This window comes from Hyperolius riggenbachi, chromosome 12 (assembly GCF_040937935.1).
Source record: "Hyperolius riggenbachi isolate aHypRig1 chromosome 12, aHypRig1.pri, whole genome shotgun sequence".
Classification (NCBI taxonomy): Eukaryota; Metazoa; Chordata; class Amphibia; order Anura; family Hyperoliidae; genus Hyperolius; species Hyperolius riggenbachi.
In genome coordinates this window covers 216,839,399-216,862,120 of record NC_090657.1, presented here as the reverse complement: position 1 = coordinate 216,862,120, position 22,722 = coordinate 216,839,399, and the positions used below count along the sequence as shown (strand labels likewise).

The window sequence follows — 22,722 nt, the reverse complement described above, 5'->3', positions numbered from 1 at the left end:
ACATAGACTTCCTCAACAATGGATTCTTCCTTTCAGCCCAAATCCAGGAAGAAAATGGTTTTGGATAGTGTGGTCAGAAATCGGATCAGAAATATTTTATAGCCAAGCACGACTGGATTGTGACCGGTATTGGGTTTGGCACATACATGGCTCAGAGTAGAAATAAGAATATAGATAATACTACAAAGCATAATGAACAAGAGTGACAAGATACAATTGTGAATACAGTGTTACACTGGACAGTCTATCGTTCCAACAGTCGCAACGTGGGTGGGTGTGGAGTGAGGGGGGTGGCCACTGGAGATTGGAGGGCATGAAGGGAGTTAAAGAGGTTGACAGCAGAGGGGAAAAAGGAGATCCTATGCCTTGAAGTTCTGGTGCCGATGGACCGAAACCGATGGCGTGATGGGAACTGACAGAAGAAGCGATGGCCAGGGTGTGAGGGGTTGTTGTCAATCCTCAGCGCTCTGGAGCACAGTCTGGAGTTGTGGAGGAGGTCGAGGGGTCTCCCATTGATCCTCTCCGTTGATCTTATGACCCACTGAAGAGGTTAAACACCTTTAACCCCTTTTAGATTTTTATTGCTGTCCAGTGCCCCTATTTGTGAGAATTTCCTGCTCATGTCTCCCTCATTTTCTGCCTGCTGACCACTCGTTGCCTGTGCTCAGTACAGCCAATTATCATATTACAGCCACTGAAGCTACATGGAGGTCTGTGGGATAGGCAGTGATGGAAAAATCTCTCCAGTGGGGACACAGAAATAGCCAAAAAGTTCTCTCTACCCCCTTTCCACTGTATTTAGAAATGGACTTAAAAAAGTCCTAGAGCTGGGCTATTATTATTATTATTATTATTCATGTTATTACAATTATACTTGGCTCTGTTTTAAAATGTTAATCCTGATGATTAATATAGTGCTAGCATTATTAAAGAGGAACTTAACTGAATGCACCATAATGATTAATATTAAATAATGATTAAATATAATGAATATCATATTACAATATTCATGTATACATTATTTAGTCAATGTTTGCCCATTGTGAAATCTTTCCTATCCCTTATTTACAATTTAAATCTGTAATAGGTGGTGTCATCTTTACTGCTGGAAAGGTGCTTCACTGCAAAATGTGTGTTGTGTGTCCTGAAATGAGCAGAAACACTTAAAGAGAACCTGTACTGAGTAAAATTATTTAAAATAAACACATGAGGTAACTTCAAATGAACATTACATAGTTACCTTGCCATCAGTTCCTCTCAGAAGCTCACTATTTTCTTCTTACAGTGATCCCTTCCAGTTCTGACAACATTTTGTCAGAACTGAAATATATCAGTTGCTGTCGGTTATATATCAGTTGCTGTCAGTTACAGCTGAGAGGAGAACTGATGTGTCCATGTTTCCCTATGGCTCAAGTGGGCGATGTTACAGTTTAACAGTGTGCTGACCAGGAAGCTGTTATGGGGTAACAGCCATTTTCAAAATGGAGGACGGAGAATTCCATTGATCACAGTGGACAAACAGGACGCAGGAGAGGAAAAATAGATTGAGGAGTAGACTACACAGGAGGTAAGTATGACTTGTGTATGTTTATTTTGACTTTTTATTTTCAGTTCAGGTTTTCTTTAAGGTAGCCATACACTGGTCGATTTGCCATCAGATTCGACCAACAGATAGATCCCTCTCTGATCGAATCTGATCAGAGAGGGATTGTATGGCTGCCTTTACTGCAAACAGATTGTGAATCGATTTCAGCCTAAAACCGATTCGCCCTCTGCTGAGCTGCCGCTGTCACCTGTGTCCATCCCCCAAATCCACCCCCCCCCCCCCCCCCCTGCATACATTACCTGAAGCCTGGTCCCGGGCATCTTCTCTGCATCACGACATCCAGCATCCGCGTATAACTTTCTGTCACTCCAGTGACAGCGGAAGTTCAAATAGAGCGCCCTCTATTTGTACTTCCGCTGTCACTGCAGTGACACAGGAAGTTATACCCGAATGCCGTGATGCGGGAGGTGATGTGGAGAAGATGCCAGGAGCCAGCTTCAGGTAATGTATACCTGCGTCGATTGTACGCCGCTAGCGATGCGCTCCTTACCCGCGGGCGATCGACGGTAATTTCCTGCACGGAGCGATCGAAGGTAATTTCCCACACGGAGCAATCGACGGAACCGATCTATTTCGGGACGAAATCGATCGAAGTTTAGCGTGAACGATTTGACAGCAGATTCAATCCCAGTGATCGAATCTGCTGTCGATCGACGGGTAATCGGCCTAGTGTATGGCCAGCTTTATGCTAGATACACACCATACAACTTTCTGTTAGATTTACCTGCCAGATAGATCATCTAACCATCTATCTGCCTAGCAGTTAGGCATTGTTCTGCTCAGCAGGAGATAACCAGAAGACCATGCACCAGAGATAATGACCAGTCTCTACCTGGGCATACATGACTTGATTTTTCTGCTCGATTCTTCCGCTCGATCGATTCCCTGCTCGATTTCGCAGGCGATTCTCTTATCTTCCGCTTGTTTTTCTTATCTTTTTGCATTGTCCTCAATGCAGAATCGAGCGGCGAAACGATCGGGCGGGAGATCTGACGTTTCTGACAAAATGATCCATCGAGCCATCTAAATGGCTCAGAATCGAGCCGTGTATGCCCAGTATTACAGAAAAATCTAACTGCAAAATCTAACAGAAAATTGTATGTTGTGTACTAGGCATTAGTCTTCCAAATTGCACTGGGAGAAGGCTGCATAACTAAGTAACCTAGGTTAAATATTACTGTAAGGGCTGGGTTACACAACAGTATACAGCCATATCTAGGTATGGGAAGGGTTTCTGATGCTGACACCATGATAATTACCGTAAAATTAGGTATAATTTGAATAATTTGCATCTAGCATCAGTACAGGTGAGATGTTTGAATGCCTGTTAGGGTCGGTTTAGATGGAAGGCTGCCATCCCTGTCGTCAAATGCCGGAATCCACTGCGTCACTGTACTGAGATGAATGGGAGCGTTCATCTCAATACATTAGCCATCCATGACACGTAGCATCGCCTTCGTTTGCAGTTACAAATCCCCCCCAGGTGCTAAAACACGGCAAGAAATCAACGATGAACGATGCCAAATTTATTTTCTGCTCAGTAGGAGGAACGATCCTGGCAGATGGTCGTGTGAACCGTTTTTTGGGGGGGGGCTATAGATGGCCAGGAAGATGTTAAAGTGGTCTAACACCCAGCATTTCAACTTTGCTTTAAAAGATTGCTTACAGCTTAGAAACTATTATGCCAGATTTATTTTTTTAGCAAAAATTCACTGAATGGATTAAACATGACATTTTAGTGTTGCATTTAGCTAGAAATCCTCCTCTGTGCTGAGGTTATTAGATACAAATGTATCTATTTACAATGTAAATAAACAAACACCTCTCTGATAGAGCACAGAGGGCTTCCCAGAGAGGCTTTTCAGAGGTCTATTTGCATTCCAAACAAAGATACATTTGTAACAAAACCTCAGTACAGATGCGGATATCTAGCTAAATCCAAAACTAAAATGTCATGTTTAACCCATTCAGTGAATTTCTGCTTTAAAAAAAATCTGGCATAATAGTTTCTAAGCTGTAAGCAATCTTTTAAAGCAAAGTTGCAATGCTGGGTGTTAGACCACTTTAATCATTTTGAGATTATGCAAATTTTGTGTTTTTTTTTTATGGTAGTTTGAAATTGGTACAAAATTGTCAGTTATTGCAGTTGAGTGGACCAATTTCAAGCTACATACCGTACTGTATATTTGCACATGTAACATTATTTGTAGCAGCTTGAAATGATCTCATTGACGATCTATGTCCAGGATTAGGCTGGGTGCACACATAGCAGAGACGCTAGAGTAGCGGGAAACGCTGCGTTTTATGCAGCAATGTTAGTCTATGGGACGCAGATGAAGCTGCATTTCAATGCGTTTTTACAGTATGCGTTTTGCAAACGCTGGTAGTGTTATGCAGGATGGCTGACAAAACGCACAGGAGTCTATGGTAACCTACGCGATGCGTTTTGCATGCATTATTTTATGTTTAATAAAAATTGAAGATTTCTGATGTGTTTCCGCTTCCTGTAGTCTTCCTAGTGATTTGCATAAATGTACAAAAAAATTGTTTACATTAGCGTACCGCAAACGCATTAAAACGCATCTGCGTAAAAAACGCAAACGCAAAACGCACCAAAAAAAGGGGTACAAACCCATTAGAAAATTGCAAATGCACCATCCTAAAACGCTACTTTTTCACACTGTCATATGTGATCCCAATGTCTGATTCTGTGTCTTATTGTGGCCGATTGTGATTCTAGCAGCCAGGCCTGTGTGTGTTTATCACGTTATTATCTCTGATTGCAGCTTCTATAATCACTGTGATGGGTCTGAGCCGACCGTCCTGCTCATCAAAACAACCACAAATAAGGTAAAGAGGATTGAGGTTTACCTGTTCAACTGTATGTATTTTAACAGATACTATATCCTAGTGTCATGATATATTTTGCAGGGCGAGTCTCTGCAGCAGAGGAGCTTACACTCTAATGCCCTCACCACAGTCACACACTATTATACATTTATATAGCTCTGACATATTCCACAGCGCTGTACAGTGATCCATTCCCATTACTCTGCACCAGAGGAGCTTACACTCTAATGCCCCCACCACAGTCACATACTAGTATTATTATACAGCGAGGAGAACGCCGGCGCATACCACTAAGGCTGCATCTGAAATGACCACCAGCTTAGTGTGAAGCACCTAAATAGATTTTCTGCAAACTTTGCATTCAATTCAGATGCAAATCATATGCAAATCTGCTACTACTTATTATGCAAACAGGAAACTCAGGAGGAGGGGCTGGGAGCAGCTAACCTGACAGTTACATAGTTACAAAGTTAAAAAAAGTTGGGGGAAAGGCTGCGCGTCCCTAAACACATGTTGCAATTGAATGGTTAATCGCACAGACATACACCGCCTCTGTCAGACTGAAAAATGCATGCCCTGCATCCAAGACAAGTGCTAACATTTATTAAACTAGGAGGAACGTTAGCTTCCAATATGGTTTGCATGCAAAGTATATTATACTAGTATACGCGGTGTATGTCTGTGCGAATAACCATTCAATTGCAACATGTGTTTAGGGACGCGCAGCCTTTCCCCCCAACTTTTTTTAGTATTATTATACATTTATATAGCTCTGACATATTCTACAGTGCTGTACAGAGATCACTGATCCACTCCCATCAGTCTCTACACCAGAGGAGCTTACACTCTAATGTCCTCACCACAGTCACACTCTATTTTTCACACACATTATTATTATTATTATTATTATTATTATTGTTGTTTTTATTATTATTATAAATGTATATAGCTCTGAAACATTCCACAGGGCTAAACTTTTTTTTTTTTCCCTGCATAATAATGTTATTAAATGCATGTAATATTTTACAACTTCTGTGCTTGGGCTACTGATGTTTCCTATGATCATTTTGGTGACACTCTTCCCTCTCTGTCACGCCAGGTGTGCGGAGCGTACCTCTCCTCAGACTGGAATGAAAGACGGAAGTTCTGCGGACAAGTTGGCACATTTTTTGGCACTGGGGAATGTTTTGTGTTTACTGTAAGTTGGCAGCACCGGGATACGAGCTCTGCACCCCCTCCAACAGGAGTCAGATCATTTGGGTGCCAGATTCAAAGGGGGTTAGTGTTAGGCATTAGGAGGGGGGTTAGTGTTGGGCATTAGGAGGAAAGATTAATGTCTTATGTTGCTGTCAATTTCAGTAGTTAGTCGAAATCTAATGGAGCTGACAGGATTTTGACTAGACCATCTCTTCATGGGGGATTCTCAGTATTTCATGTGTCCTCTACAAAAGCACTACGTGGAAAGGACACACACGGACACACACACACACACACCACCTGTTTGCACACTATTCTGACAGTTGGACTGAGCAACTGCCATTCACTAAGTGCTTTTGAAAATAAAGAAAACCCTAAGAGTCTAAGAATCCCCCATGAGGAGATGGGCTTGTGCAAAATCAGTCATTTCTGACAGATTTGTACTACCTACTGTAATATAGGAGAAAAGTAATTTTATAGCTGTGTGTGTGTGTGTGTGTGTGTGTGTGTGTGTGTGTGTGTGTGTGAGAATATATGAAGGGTGGTGTGTGTGTTTTCATGTATACCTTAAATTTTTACCGGGTTTTTTTTTTTTTTTTTTTTTTTTTTTTACGATCACAATCCTTTAACCACTTTCGGATTTCCCAGACGCTTAACTACGCCCCTATTGACTTAATTAGCGGATCAGGGGCGTTTATAAACGCCCCTGCCGCTATTGTGCTGTGCGGGCGCGATCGCGCGCGTGCACGCGCGCGCTCCCGCGCGCCCCCGCTCCCGCGCGCTCCCGCCCGCGGGTGCGCGCCCCCGTGTGTGCACGTGCACGTGCACCAGCTTCATTTATTTCTGGGTGGGATTGATGAATGGGAGTAATTACTCCCATCACCAATCAGATGCCTGTAACCATGAATGAGCACTGCTATAAGCCAATAGCAGTGCTCATTCATTTGTGAGGTTTACAAACAATGTTGCCAGCACTTAAGAAGATACAGTTACCTTGTAATCACTCCTGAGAGGATTACAAGGTAACTGGATCTTCTTTTCTTGTAGTCTGACTGCCACCTAGAGGATTTTATAAATATACCAGGACTTATAAATAAATATACCAGGACTATATACCCCTGATCAACCCTGATTAACCCTGATCAACCCTGATCTAATCCTAGCCTCCCTTGCTTTTTTTTTATGGTTAGAAATATAGAAATAGTGTATCTTTTCATTTTTTTCTCTTTTTTCTTTTTAAAATGCATAGAGAATAACATTATTACTAAAATAAAATATCACCCTTGAAAAGCCTAATTTGTGGCGAAAAAAACAACCTATAGATCATTCACATGTGATGAGTAGCAATAAAGTTATCAGTGAATGAATGGGAGGAGCGCTGAAATGTAAAAGTTGTTTTGGTTTTAAGGGAAGAAAACCTGTGATCCTGAAGTGGTTAAATTCTCATTGCCACTGTGGGCAGCTGTTAAACTTTACTTGTATTTTCCTTGCAGGTATTTTGATAAATCAGCCCCATAGAATTCTCAGCAGTGATTGGTATACATTTCTCTCATTCCAGGAACTGATGAACTGATCTGAGGCACTGTGTTTTCTCCCCTCCGCAGGTCCTTCCAGAGATGGAGCGGTATGAGTGGGTGGTGGTGAAGAAGCCGGAGATGGTGAAGGTGGCTCCGCCCTCCCCACGCTCCAGACCCCGCTCTTATTCCCATGGTTCCCGCCTTTCCATGGCCACCCAGCAGTTACAAGCAACGTCCTCAGCACCCTCAAGCCCCTCCCAGTCCGCCAACTTCCTGACAGTTCCGATGGAGGGAACCCCCAACCGCCTGTCTCCGTTCCTTTCGGTCCGCCACTTCCAGCTCCCCTCCAAAACCGCATCCATGTTCATGTGTGGCAGCAGCCAGAGTCTTGTAATAGGTAAGCGGGTCAATAGGGCATTGGAGCTGCACCAGCTAAGCCTCTAAAGTGCTAGGCAGGGATCACACAATGCAAAATCACTTGTGAAAACACACGTAATGATTTTCTATGGGGCTGCTGCAATCGGGAGGCATCTGCAATTCTGCATAGTGTGAAAAAAAGATTCCACCTGCACTACTTTTCTGCACAAAGCATGCAATTCCTCATTGAAATCACCGGCTACTGTTAAAAAAAAAATGCATGCACACAACACATTTACCATAATAAAGCTTGCGGGGAATAGTCTGGGGATTTTGCAGACATAACTGTGACTCACTTAACCACTTAAGCCCGAAGGGTTGTTTATTTTTTGCATCTGAGCACCTTTCACCTCCCATTCATTTGCCAATAACTTTATCACTACTCATCACAATGAATTGATCTATATCTTGTTTTTTCCGCCACCAATTAGGCTTTCTTTGGGTGATACATTTTGCTGAGAATTAATTTATTCTAAATCCATTTTAACAGGAATAATAAGAAAGCAACAGAAAAAAAAATCATCATTTCTCAGCTTTTGGCCATTGTAGTTTGAAATTAATACATGCTACCATAATTAAAACCCATATATTTTATTTGCCCATTTGTCCCGCTTAATACACCATTTAAATTATGTCCCTATCACAATGTATGGCACCAATATTTTATTTGGAAATAAAGGTGCATTTTTTCAATTTGCGTCCATCACTTATTACAAGCCCATATTTAAAAAAAATGTATGAATATACTCCTTTGACATGCATATTTAAAAAGTTCAGACCCTTAGGTAACTTTTTTTTTATTATAATTTTTTTATTTTATTTTTTGTTTATAAAAAAATTTATTTGGGTATTTTTTGATGTAGGAGGTAAACAGCTAGTTTTAAATGTTAAAAAATGTATTTATTTAATAAAGTGGATGTGGGTGTAGTTCTACGATTTGGCCACAAGATGGCCATGGTCAAAAAGTCCTGGGAGCGATTGATCTCGCTCCCAGGAACCAGAATGAAGACTGGGAACTTTTTGAACTCAGCAAAACCGCAGCTTCTGATGAGACGCTGTCAGCTTTTCTGCGGGGGGCTTCGATCAATGAATGGGATCTATAATCTCTTTCATTGATCGCTGGCCTAACGGCCGGCTGCGGGAGTGCACGCAGCCCAACTGGACGAGAATGTAGCCCAACTGGACGAGAATGTTCGTTTAGTTGGGCTTAAGTGGTTAAGGTGACCATACACTGGTCAATATTTTTGAACGCTTATCTGGCTGTTTCAATCATATGGTGGAATCTGCTAGGAATCAATGCCACAAACTATTTCTGATCGATTGCTTTGTTGCTAAAATCAATCATTTAGTGCTTGGAGTTGGAGGTTGTGGTGGGTGGAGTCAGAACCAAGAACTGCAACAGATATTGGACCGCCCACTAGGTGCTGACTTGGCCCACCATAAGCCATGACCAAACATTTATTTTTGTATTGGTATTTACATTTTCTGGAAAGGGGTCTGAATTGACCGTTTTACTGATGCTCACTTTCTTCTGCCCTGCAACTTCAGGTGGCGGAGGAGGTCAGGCCTTGAACATTGACGCAGACCTGAACAACGGCCGGACGGAGCACTGCGAGACATTCGACAACCCTCCCCTCTGTGAGGAGAACTTTAACATTGGCCAGATAGAGGTGTGGGGCTGCAAAAATACCTGAGTCCACAACAAGCTTTAGACAGGACAATTGTCTGCTTCCGGTGCTTCACGGGGGGTCCGCCATGGCTCTGTAGGACATAGACTCTGTGTGCAGCCTGTAGCATAGACGCAGCCCCACGGCGCATAAACCCCACAGCATCTGTGATCGCCTAGGACTTTATCATGTGATGCTGGAGGAACAACAGACTGGACTATGATCTGTGGATTCAGGAAAGCCGTGCTTTGTAAATATTATTTGTGCATAGAAGATATGAGGCCGATTAAGACTGGTCCTAAGAAAAATGGAGCCAATCACCAAGTATATATGGTCCTGTTTATAAAGGGTGACTGTCCAAAAACAAATCAACAATTCTATTCTCAATATGAGTGTGCCTATTCTATAATTGTTAAGGCTCATGTAAACACTAAGAATTGGGCTAGTGCTGGTTAGTTCAGCACTGCTTGATAAGTCTTAGGGTGCGTACACACATCCAATTTTTATTGGCCAATCACTGACCAATTTTACCACCTCAATGTAATATGAGGGCCAACAGACTTTGAATATTATGGACACATTGTAAAGATAAGCTCTCATACTACATGGAAGTGGAAAAAATGGCAAATCATTGGCCAATCAAAATTGGATGTGTGTACCAGGCTTTACTTACGTTCTACCCCACTAAAGGGTTTCCATAGGAAGTGAAAGGGTGTGGCCTGATCTTTGTCTTACCCATGGCCAGACCTGTAACACCTCATCTGTTTCCAGGACCTCCTTCTGTGCTCTTATCTGCCATTTGCCATAGACTAACATTATACTGCCCCCCCCCCCACACACTCTTAACGCTCCATGCTTCTTTGTGTTTTCACTGCTTGTTTTTCTGTGAAGGGTACATGCTCTGTGCACAGTCAAAGAGATGCAAATAATCTCGAGTTGATGCAGAATTATGCAAATTTAGGCCTCTTCCACAGACTGTTGAGCTGTGTGCTCAGCAAGCAGTTACCAGGCAGCAGTGAGAAGTTGCCAGGCAGCAACAAGCAGTTACCAGGCAGCAGCAAGCAGAGTTTAAAATACATTTCACTGCCTATCAACTGTCCGTGGAAAAGAGGCAGGGCAAACGCTGCCATGGAGGCAAATGGGGCAATTGCCCTGGGGCCCTGAACTCTGTTGGGCCCCCCACACCACCGACCCTGCTACATGCTGCCTACTCCCACGGGGCCCAGCAAGTATAATAGCAGCAATAGTTACCTATTGGTCCCGGCGAGCGGGAAGCGACTGCACTTTGAGACAGGCTGTCTCACTCCTGGGAGGGAGACAGCATGCCTCAGAATGTAGTCGCTGCTGGGACTGGTAGGTAGTTATTGCTGCAGTTTCACTTGCAGGGCCCCGGGGAGCAGAGGGGTGATGGCGGGGGTGTGGTTGCGCCGGGAGGCCCCAATGTTTGCCACAGGGCCCCTTAAACCAGCCCTGAAAAGAAGCCTTAGCCTCACAATTGCTTGCTGCTGCCTGGCAACTGCTTACTGCTGTCTGGCAACTGGTTGCTGAGCACACAGTTCAACTGCCCATGGAAAAGCGGCCTTATGCAGCTTTTTAAAATGGACAAATTCAATTTTACCCCAGCAGGGTCTGACAGGTTCATTTTCAAGCTGTATACAAAAGCTGCATAATGATGAATCACAATTATTTTCATGTCGTTGACCTCCCTAGTGCACAGGAGCCACGCCCGGGAGTGTCCTGGGCATGCGAGGTTACAAATATTTCTAAACCGCGTATGCCCAGAGCACTCCTGGCCACGGAGCTAAAGGGGGCACAGAAGAAGCCCTAGATATGGCCACCTACCTATTTACTCCTTATTTCTCTTACATTTGAAAGGAACCTGAGATGAGTAAAAAAAAAAGTTTTAGACATACCTGGGGCTTCCTCCTTCCCCTTCAGGCTGATTGCTCCCTCGCCATCTTCAAATGCCGCCTGGATCACTCCGCAAGGAGGTCCAGTCATTCCGCAAGTTGCCAAGTACTGCACATGCGCGTTGCTGGAGAGATCTGCATCCATACAGTACTAATGTACAGATGCAAAATTCTCCCAGCTGTGTGGGAGCGCAATAGTGACCGAACTGCACCTGCTCCAACTGGTGCTGACTTGCCACATTATTGGGCCGCCTAGAGGAGCATACAGGCGGTGTGGGAAGACTGTGAGGGAGTGATCAGCCTGAAGGGGGCTGGAGGAAGCCCCAGGTATGTATACTTTGGGGGGGGGGGGGGGTTCTTTACTCGTCTCAGGAAACTTTAAGCTGTGAAGTAAAATAAACATTCTTTGTCATTTTGTCAGCAGATTGTTACATATTTTCTTGATCTGTTAAATCATGTGACTCTTGCCTCAACAAATATGGCTGCACTCTGGTTACCGCCTTCTGTTGGACGCCATTTTGTACGCTCAGCCAATGTAGCCCGCCAGTCCTGTAAGAAGTAGCAGAAATCGGCATGAATCCACTGCAAATGTTTGAATTATTTATCTACAGTATGTAGACTGTAAGAGTGTTCATGTACATTCCAGCATTCATTGCATTTATTATGTCCTCTTATAATGTTTATAAATATTGCGATTACGTTGTGTTCTAGAAATTGTTTCCACATATTCAGAGGATCCCATGTATATATTATGTGTTATAAAAAAAAGTCAATGTCTTCTCTAACACCCTTTCCAATAAACTTTCCACATGCAGCACTATTAGAGGGGATAATTTGGCAGCTCTTCTGTAATAAGTCAGCATTCTATGCATTTAGGGAGTACAGAGAAAATTAACCTCCCTGAAAGAAATCCCGAATGTGGCTCGGCTTAAAGTGAACCTCCGGACTAAAAATCGACCCAGCAGCACTGAAAAGGCTTGGTGTTTCTTTAACAGTTTCACAGCATCAGAACTTTGTTTCTCTTATCCAAGCCTCATTTTTAGCTGCACAGAAGAAAACTGCCTGGGCTTTTTTTCCCCTGATGCTGTGCAAAGCATGATGGGATTTCTGATGATGTTGCTCTCGTTCTGCTGTTTGGTGCAATTTTTTTTTTTTTACATTTTGAATTTGACATTTGAAGCCTAGCGTGTGCAGCTGGGAGGGGTTATCAGGATACAGGACAGTTGTAACTGTATCTCCTGCTCCCTGTCACCTCCTTTCAACCAAAAAGATGGCAGCCCCCATGAATTACAAACATTTGCCTGTTCTTTTAAAACTGGGTGGGTAAAAAATTATATTACCTATCTATTCTAATTAACATAACTAATGTAACTTAATGACAGTATGTTTGTTTAGGCTGAAGTTCCCCTTTAAGTAGAAGTGCAAAAACCAGTAACCCCGAGCCACACTTGGAGAAATCGTCAGGCGGCGCCATGTGTAGAGCGTGCAGCGGAGCAGTGAACAACTTACCTTCCTAGGATCCATCCACATGCGACCTGTCTGCATCCTCTCCTCCAAGGGACTCTAAGCAACATGGTGCATGTGATGTGGTGTCACATGACAGACAGCACTAGCACCATAGAGACAGAGTGGCTAGGAGGATCCTGGAGGGGTGTACCTATTTCACAGCTGCCAGGAGATTAAGGCGCAGGGTAGAGACGATAAATGGCTTACCCTGCTCCTGCACAAGTCCCGGTGGCGTTAATTACTATTCCCCCTCCAGGCTGACATGAATACTGGGGAAAGATGTAATTCTTCCAGCTATTGCTGGTGGCCAAATTACAGTGTTTCTGTAGTAATTTGAGCTCCTTCTTTTGACGGCACCCAAATTACTCAGTGAGCGCAGCTATTCCCGTAATTCCTATTACGACTTATGAAGGTACCGGCCGCACTCCAATCTCCTGTGCTGATTTTACAGCGCTCCCCTGAAGAGGTGAATTGTTCACTCTTCAGCTGTGCACTCTGCATGGGGATGGGGGGCACTCTTGGGCTACCTACTGTGGGTGGGAAAGGGGGTGGCTCTTTGGATTCCTATACTGGGGGGAGCTCTCTGGATTCCTATACCGGGATGGAGGGGGCTCTCTGGTTACCTATACTTAGGGATGGGTGGTGTTGCTCTCTAGCTCTATCCTGTTCAGTGCCTCAATGGCTACCCTTAATAGGTGGCCTCTCTGGATATCGGGGCTTCTACCGGGAGATTGAGGAGGCTGAGGAAGATGTTGTGGGAGTGAACGATTGGGGGGGGGGATTTGGAGGAAGCCCCAAGTATGTTTATAGAAATTATGGATGGTCAATAAGATGCAAATAATTCAGACTTCATGCGAGATTATCATGCAAGATTATCATGCAAATTCTATATGCAAATATACATGGCTTCAAAATGGACCAATCAACTTAAGCCTTGGTGGGACTTGCCTTGCCTGGACTTTTAAATTAACATATATCATAGCTCCCAACTGTCCCTCTTTAGAGGCCCTGTCCTCCTCATTTGCCCCTCTTTCAGGACTTTGTCCCTCTTTCTATGTAAATATATATATTCTACTAAAATATGTGTTTGAGTGACTCTAAACTTTATTACTATCCTTTAAATTGATATATTACTAATGTTAAGATGTTTAATATGAGGGAAAATGAACCAGGATAGAAAGGACCAGTGTGGTTTGAATTATAAAATAAAACAACCTATTTTTCTTATGAACTCTTCATGGTATGTGTGATGGGGGTGAGATCAGGGGTGTGACTTAAGTGTCCCTCTTTCTCATCGCAAAAAGCTGGTAGGTATGTATATATTTGCATAATGAATTGTCATAATCCTGCATAAAATCGAAATTACTTGTATTTAATGTTTTTTTTTTTTTTTATATTCCCTATTCAACATACTGTACTCGAACTCTCCTCCTTCCGCGTTTCTTAGACATAAGGAGCGAGACGCTCTACACTTTACTGCACACACGTGAGAATTGAAGTAGTGAACCGCTCTGCCTTTACTGCGCACGCGCAGCTGGGGCAGTGAGCCGCTGTGCACTCACTGCGCACGCGTGCTTGACAGACTACTCGTAACTATTGCGCATGCGCGTGAGACCGCATTCTTTGACTTTCATGGCGCAGGTGCGAGGTCTGTGGCCATGACAACGAGTAAACAGTGGATAGCGGGTTGCCAGGCGACGGAAGGAAGCTGCACAAAGAATCACCTCACGACATGGCAGCCGAGGGAGAGATGCATCTGGAGCTGGAGTCTGTCATCGGCTTTAATGGTGAGAGAGGAAGGATAATACATGCCTACATACTGGTTGCTGCTCAAAGCTGTCTAATATCCAATATAATAATTTATAATATCCATTTCCAGCTGCATATCATTTACATGATCATCTCTAATAAGAACACATGTTTAAGGGATAGAGAGCCTTGCTGGTAATGTCCTGCTCAGTTATTAGATCTTTGCCGATTGTTCCTGATTGTTTTGGGCGATATGCTCCTTCAGCAGTGATGGTCATACCCACCGAACTCATCCAGTGTCTATAGAGAGGCAGGAGGCTTCCAGCGACAAAGCAACTGGCCGAGTAATTCCACTGCTTGCTGCGAAAAAAGTAGGCAGTTAAAATCTGACAGAAGTTGAACCGACAGGTTTTGGGCCAGTCCACCTCCTCATGGGGGATTCTCAGGGGTTCCTTTGCTTTCAACAGCATTTCCTGAACAGCACTTTAACAGCCAAAATAGTAAGATACCAGCCAGCCTCCCTACTCACTTGCACACTATGTTATCAGTTAGAATTTGCAACTGCTGTTCAGGAAATGCTGTTGAAAACAAAGAAAACCCTGAGAATCCCCCATGAGGAGATGGACTGGCCCAAAACCTGTGGGTTCTGTCAGATTTTAACTGCCTACTTTTTTTCTGATAGTGGTCCTTTTAGGGGTTTAGAGGATGGGATGATTGTACAGACATCCAACTGATGGCCGAGACAATCACAATTGAACAAACGGCAGCCAAAAGCAAGTTTAGAAGTCAGAACTGGACAGCCCAGATAACTGGCATGCGGTAGAGGAAATGGCCGAGAGGACTTGTTATTGAAGAAGCTTTTGTTGACGTTAGTTCACCATTCCCAAACAAATCTGCCAGACACCCGGATTTCTTTTTCTGATGGTTTTGTGACTTTCATTATGAGTGGTGTACTGGAAGCTGCTCTAGGAGGAAGGCTGATGACGAGTTAAAGGGTACCTGAGATGAATGAAAAGAAGAAATGTATACATACCTGGGGCTTCCTCCAGCCCCCTTCAGGCTGATTCGTCCCTCTGTCCTCTGATATGGGTCCTGGAATTCGGTGCAAGTGCAGTGTGGCCGCGCACCCTTTCCCATCACGAGCGACTGGAACGCAATGGGGGCACACACAGCTGGGCGACGCATGCGCACTACACCCCCACTTCCAAAATTACCGGGAGTTATAGCGGAGGATTAAGGAGGCGGAGGAGGATGGAGAGGGAGCGATCAGCCTGAAGGGGGCTGGAGGAAGCCCCAGGTATGTAAACATCAGGGCTGTGGAGTCGGAGTCGTGGAGTCGGGGCAATTTTGGGTGCCTGGAGTCAGTCGGGAAAAAATGCACCGACTCCGACACCTAATGAATTTAAACTGTAATTAAAATAGAAAATATGATAAAATGTTCTATTTCTCAGATAAAAGTCATCATAAATAATTTATACATACAGTAATAGCTGTGCTTAGTCCACAAAAATGAAATAAACCAATCAAAATTTGTTACTTGTGCTGCTTCAATAAAGCAGTCCCCTTATTTTTAAAGTCAGATATACATATCTGATTGTGACTGTATATATGAGATGTACACAGGAATCTCTTATATATACTAAATAACATCTATGCTGTAAGTATAAAGCCTGATGTGTAGCCGTGTCACTAATAGAGATGGTCAATGAGATGGAAATAATTCTGCGTTGATTCTGATTTATGCAAATGTATGCACTCTCTTTGCTCATGAAATCAAATAATTGGATATGTTGTTAAAGGGATACTTAAGTGTGAGATAAAAAATGACTTTTACTCACCTGGGGCTCCCCTCAGCCCCCTGCAGCTGAACGGTGCTCTCACAGTGTCCCTCCGATGCGCCTGGTCTCGCCGGCGGCCACTTCCGGTTTGGCCGTCACCGGCCAACAGGCTTGGAACGCGGCTCATTATCCTCGTCCCCAGCCGCAAAGGCATTATAGAGGACGCTGTTGCGGCCGGGGACGCGGATAATCAGCCGCGTTCCCAGCCTGTCGGCCGGTGACGACCAAACCGGAAGTGGCCGCCGGCGAGACCAGGCGCATCAGAGGGACACAGCAAGGGCACCGTTCAGCTGCAGGGGGCTGAGGGGAGCCCCAGGTGAGTAAAAGTCATTTTTTATCTCACACTTAAGTATCCCTTTAAAATTTAGTTTGGTGACTACGAATTAAATGGCACCTGAGAATGATGAAAAGAAAAGTTTTATACATACCTGCAGGGCTGTGGAGTCGGTCCAAAAATCCACCGACTCCGACTCCTCAGTTTAGGATTCCTCCGACTCCTCGACTCCGACTCCTCTAATTTGCATATTACAATTTTGTTGATTAAAAGTATGTAACATGAAATTCGTCTCTTAACTGCCAACGCTTAGGAATTTTACAAGACAACTGAAGTGAGAAGGATATGTAGACTACTATATTTATTCCCTTTAGACTAAAACTAGTCCTTGGTAAGAGTACTTGTAAAAGGTACAAACCGGAACAAAGAACATCTATCAGGCCCTAGGCAATGTAAGTGTGGGAACATGTAAGAATGATGTGCAGGTACTCTGCAGGGGAATGAGGAGATTGTAAACAGACAACACCTCTGTGTTCAATGTGCACAGCATTCTCAGTGGATTCCCTGCAGCTCTGTGGGGAGTGCATATGTAGAGTACTACTGTGTAACAAAGTAAACCTGAGACAGATGAAATTAAAGTTTTATACATACCTGGGGCTTCCTCCAGCCGCCTTCAGGATAATCAGTCCCTCGTTGTCCTCCTCCACCACCTGGATCTTCTGCTATGAGTCCAGGTACTTGAGCCAGTCGGGCGTAGTGCGCATGCACACACTCCGCCACCAGGAGCATACTACACCTGTGCAGCACTATTGCGCAGGTGCAGAATGTTCCTGGCTGTGGGAGCGGATGGCGGACGGACAGCGCTGACTGGCTGAATTACCAGCACTCATAGCAGAAGATCCGGGTGGTGGAGGACAGCGAGGGACTGATTAGCCTGAAGGGGGCTGGAGGAAGCCCCAGGTATGTATAAAACTTTACTTTTCATCCGTCTCAGGTACCCTTTAATTTGTAGTCCCCAAACCAAATTTTAACAACATATCAAATTATTTGATTTCATCAGCAAAGGGAGTGCGTACATTTGCATAAATCAGCATCAATGCAGAATTATTTCTATCTCGTTGACCATCTCTATTAGTGACACAGCTACACATCAGGCTTTATTCTTACAGCATAGATGTTATTTAGTATATATAAGAGTTTCCTGTGTACACATCATATATACAGTCACAATCAGATATGTATATCTGACCTTAAAAATACGGGGACTGCTTTATTGAAGCAGCACAAGTAACTAATTTTGATTGGTTTATTTCATTTTTGTGGAGTAAGCACGGCTATTACTGTATATATAGTGTATATATACATTATTTTTAATGACTTATCTGAGAAATAGAACATTTTATCATATTTTCTATTTTAATTACAGTTACAAATTCATTAGGAGTCGGAGTCGGTGCATTTTTTCCCGACTCCGACTCCAGGCACCCAAAATTGCCCGACTCCACGACTCCGATTCCACAGCCCTGCATACCTGGGGCTTCTTCCAGCCCCCTTCAGACTAATCAGTCCCTCGCTGTCCTCCTCCCCCACCTGGATCTTCTGCTATGAGCCCTGTTTAAGGGAACCAGAGACGCCAGCAAAAATAAGTTATACATACCTGGGGCTTCCTCCAGCCCCATACGCATGGATCGCTCCCACGCCGCCGTCCTCCGCTTCCTGTATCATCTAGTTCCGGGTCCCGTAGTTTCGGCCAGTCGGCGGCAGCACACGGCCAATTGTCCGCATCACAGAGGCTCCCGACATACCCTTACGCGTGTGGCTGCATACTGCGCAGCCGCACGCGTAAGGATATGGAGGGAGCCCCTGATCATGCGGACAATTGGCCGCATTTGCTGGAAGTGATGGGACCCGGTACCGGCTGATCCAGGAAGCGGAGGATGGCGGTGTGGGAGCGATCCAGGCTTATGGGGCTGGAAGAAGCCCCAGGTATGTATGAAATCTTTTTTTTTTCTATGGCCGGCGTCTCTGGTTCCCTTTAATTCAGCCAGTCAGCGCAGTCCAGCCATGTGCCGCTTCCACAGCCAGGAGCGTTCTGCACCTGCGCAATAGTGCTGCACAGGTGTAGTATGCTCCTGGTGGCGGAGTGTGTGCATGCGCACTACGCCCGACTGGCTCAAGTACCTGGACTCATAGCAGAAGATCCAGGTGGCGGAGGAGGACAGATTAGCCTGAAGGGGGCTGGAGGAAGCCCCAGGTATGGATAAAACTTTAATTTCATCTGTCTCAGGTTTACTTTGTTACACAGTAGTACTATACTGTACATATGCTCTCCCCAGAGCTGCAGGGAATCCACTGAGAATGTTGTACACATTGAACACAGAGGTGTGGTCTATCACCCATAAACCTGGTTCAGATTGTGCATGAAGAATGTGTAATAGAGGAAGAATCTCCTCATTCCCCTGCAGAGTACCTGCACATCACTCTTACATGTACCCACATTTACATTGCCTAGGGCCAGATAGATGTTCTTTGTTCCGGTCTGTACCTTTTACAAGTACTCTTACCAAGGACTAGTTTTTACTAAAGGTATTAGAGGCAGAAGATCAGCTGGATAGCCAGGCAACTGGTATTGTTTAAAAGGGAATAAATATGGCAGCCTCCATATCCCTCTCACTTCAGTTGTCTTTTAGAATTGCTAAGCGTTGGCAGTTAAGAGACGAATTTCATGTTACATACTTTCAATCAACAAGATTGTAATATGCAAATTAGAGGAGTCGGAGTCGAGGAGTCGGAGTCGGTGGAATCCTAAACTGAGGAGTCGGAGTCGGTTTATTTTTGTACCGACTCCACAGCCCTGGTAAACGTTTCTTCTTTTCATTCATCTCATGTTCAGCTCCTTTCCACGCAGCACAGAGCACTGTGGCTAAAAAGTGGCGAAATGCAGCAAAAGTATGAAACCGTTTGACGGGATTAGCTGCATGCTTGTTTCAGGCGTGTTTCAGAGACTACTGCAGCCAAAGAGATCAGCAGAATGCCAGGCAACTGGTATTGTTTAAAAGGAAATAAATATGGCAACCTTCATGTACCTCTCATTTCAGGTGTGCATTCCGTTCTCCATCAGTGGCTCATCCCCCACAGCTCATAATCTTGGGCTGTGGGGGATGAGCCACAGGGAGCATTGGGCTGCCTCTGGCCGTGGCAGATCCCAGACATGTTTTTCACACTATGACATCCTCTGCCATTCCACTGTGCCATGTAATGTTTGTAGTCCAGCGCTAGAGTGCGATGCCACCAGCCCCACCCCCTTCCAATTGCTGGGCTCCTCCTCCTCGCACTAGTGTGAGGAGATGGTGATCCCACCGGCCCCCTGCTGTAGACCTGAAGGGCCCACATGGGTTTCTCCTAAATGCACAGAATTAGCTCTTTATTGGTGCTACACTGGCATTGTATCACTTTTTTATATGTTTTGAATAGTGGTACTCATTAAAGGATACCCAATGTGACATGATGAGATAGACATGGGTATGTATGTACAGTGCCTAGCACGCAAATAACTATGCTGTGTTCCTTTTTTTCTTTCTCTGCCTGAAAGAGTTAAATATCAGGTATGTAAGTGGCTGACTCAGTCCTGACTCAGGCATGAAGTGACTACAGTGTGACCCTCACTGATGAGACATTCCAACAATAAAACACTTTCGTGGCAGAAAATGGCTTCTGAGAGTAAGAAAGAGATAAAAAGGGGAAAATCTTGTCAGTGAGGGTCACACTGTAGTCACTTCCTGTCTGAGTCAGGACTGAGTCAGCCATTTCCATTACATACCTGATATTCAACTCTTTCAGGCAGAGAAAGAAAAAAAAAAGAACACAGCCTAGTTATTTGTGTGCTTGGCACTGTACATACACATGTCTATCTCATCATGTCACATGTCACTTCGTATATCCTTTAAGCCGCGTACACACTACCAACTGATGTCGCTCGTCGTAGTTCAGGGCCTGATCCCCTTGCCCGACATTGCTGGGCCGGGCAGCACACACGCGTCAGCTGTGTTGCTATGCGGGAGGGCGACAGAGGGACGACAAGTGGTACATGCATGACGTCACGTCATTGGTGTCGCTGGGGGTGAGTAGATCTGCCCGGCAGATTGCTTAGGGGTCAAGGGTCGCCGGACAAACGCCTGATTATTGGCTTAGGCGGTCTGCCAGGCCTTAGAAAGAATATCTAGCATCAAAGCGGTCCTCGGATCCAAAAAAGGTTAGGGATTCCTGATTTAAAGGGTTAAGATAAAAATTCAGTTTAACTTACCTGTGGCTTCTTGCAGCCCCCTGGAGTCATCCTGTGCCCACGACGTCCATCCGAGTCCCTCCGGCAAGCAGCGGTGGTGGCCCCCGCAAAGCTGGGAGTGTTCTGCACATGCGCAGTATGTGAAAATTGCAACTGCGCATACACAAAGGTGCGCAAATCAGGGTGCGCATAGTTCGGGGGTCGCCACTGCTTGCCGGAGGGACTCAGAAGGATGGCGCAGGCACAGAATGACTCCAGGGGGCTGCAAGAAGCCCCAGGTAAGTTAAACTGATTTTTTTATCTTGACTTAAACTAATACTGTAGGGGGGAAAAGAGTTGAACTTACCCGGGGCTTCTAATGGTCCCCCGCAGAGGTCCTGTACCCGCGCAGCCAGTCACCGATGCTCCGGCCCCGCCTCCGGTTCACTTCTGGAATTTCAGACTTTTAAGTCAGAAAACCATTTCGCCTGCGTTGCCGTGCCCTCGCTCCCGCTGATATCACCAGGAGCATACTATGCATGCCCAGCATGGTCTGTGTCTGCGCAGTACGCTCCTGGTGATGTTAGCAGGAACGAGGGTTCGGCCGTGTAGGCACAGTCGTTTTCCGAGTTTAAAATCAGAAATTCCAGAAGTGAACTGGAGGCGGGGCTGGAACATCGGTGAGTGGCTGTGCGGGCACAGGATGTCTGTGGGGGACCATTAGAAGCCCCAGGTAAGTTCAACTCTTTTTTTTTTTTTCCTACCCCCCTACTCTGTGAATCCAGCGCAGGAGACTTGGGTGCAGCCGGTGCCACCGTAGGCCGTAATAGGAATTACAGTTATAGCGGCGCACAGTGAGTAACTTCGGCGCCGTCAGAAAACGGAGCTGAAGTTACTTTTAAAGCACAATAATTGCTGGAAGCCAAATTATTTCATTCCCCACTATCCATGGTGGCCTGGAGAGGGAATAGTATTTAATACGGCCAGGACTTGTGCAGCAGCAGGATCAGCCATATACCGGCTGTATCCTGCGCCCAAGTCTCCTGCTCCGATCCCTCTCGTACACCCTACAGTACTCTTTTAAGATTTCTTGTTGTGCATGTGACCAAAAAAATTAAAAAGATGTATAGTTAAATACTCACCTCAGTAGACCCTACTGATTCAGTGCTGGACCCTCAAGCTTTTTTCGAATATGTCCATGTGCGAGCCTGGCCATATTGGGCATGCGCAAATACAGGCAGCACCTGCACAGCCATATATATTAATCAGGCGCTAATTACTATTTCCCCTCCAGGTCTCCGTGGATAGTAAGGGAAAGATGTGATTCGACTTCCAGCTATTGCTGGCGGCCAAATGACAGTGTTTTTATAGTAATTTGTGTTCCATCTTCTGACGGCGCCCAAATTACTCACTGAGCGCCGCTATAGCCGTAATTCCTATTAAGGCATATGGTGGTGCCGACTGCGCCCAATTCTGCTGTGCTGTTATTACAGCACTTGTCTGCACAGTAGCATGTAGCCCAGCCTGGGCAAAGTTTAAGCGGCCCCATCTAAATTGTGCGGACCACATTCTTCAAATTCCACACCTCCCTCCCTCCCTGTAAAATTGTGAGTGGGCAGGATTTAAAACTCACCTCGCTCTTGGATGTTCTGCGTCATGTCTCCATGGCAACAAGACATCACATGATGTGACGTCAGAACGTGCCAGCGTATTACATGCTGGCTGCCAGTGTGTAATATGCTGGTGCTTCCTGACGTCACGTCATGGGACGTCCAGTTGCCATGGAGATGCGACGCGGGACATCCAAGAGCTGCCCACTCGTAATTTTACAGGGAGGGAGGGGGAAGCAGCGCCCGTGGCCCAGATGTTTGCCCAGCTCTGATGTAGTCGCTCGTGCATGGCTTTTTCCTCTATGCATGAGCAGCATTAT

General features: G+C 45.0%; 2 protein-coding genes across 4 annotated transcripts in view; both read left to right on the top strand.

Annotated features, from left to right (window-relative positions):
• LOC137542117 (TBC1 domain family member 24-like) overlaps positions 1–11,501 on the top strand; it is a 74,563-nt gene extending 63,062 nt beyond the window's left edge. For all 3 annotated transcript variants that reach the window (XM_068263791.1, XM_068263794.1, XM_068263792.1), the window contains exons 4-7: positions 4,393–4,456; positions 5,556–5,654; positions 7,258–7,567; positions 9,136–11,501. In XM_068263791.1, the coding sequence (XP_068119892.1) occupies positions 4,393–4,456; positions 5,556–5,654; positions 7,258–7,567; positions 9,136–9,281 (619 nt within the window). In that variant the 3' untranslated portion in view covers positions 9,282–11,501. The remainder of the gene's footprint in view (positions 1–4,392; positions 4,457–5,555; positions 5,655–7,257; positions 7,568–9,135) is intronic.
• Positions 11,502–14,311: 2,810 nt separating this feature from the next.
• The window catches only part of CFAP52 (cilia and flagella associated protein 52), a 44,178-nt gene continuing 35,767 nt past the window's right edge, over positions 14,312–22,722 (top strand). The window contains exon 1 of the mRNA XM_068262391.1: positions 14,312–14,457. Within this exon, the coding sequence (XP_068118492.1) occupies positions 14,403–14,457 (55 nt within the window). The 5' untranslated portion in view covers positions 14,312–14,402. The remainder of the gene's footprint in view (positions 14,458–22,722) is intronic.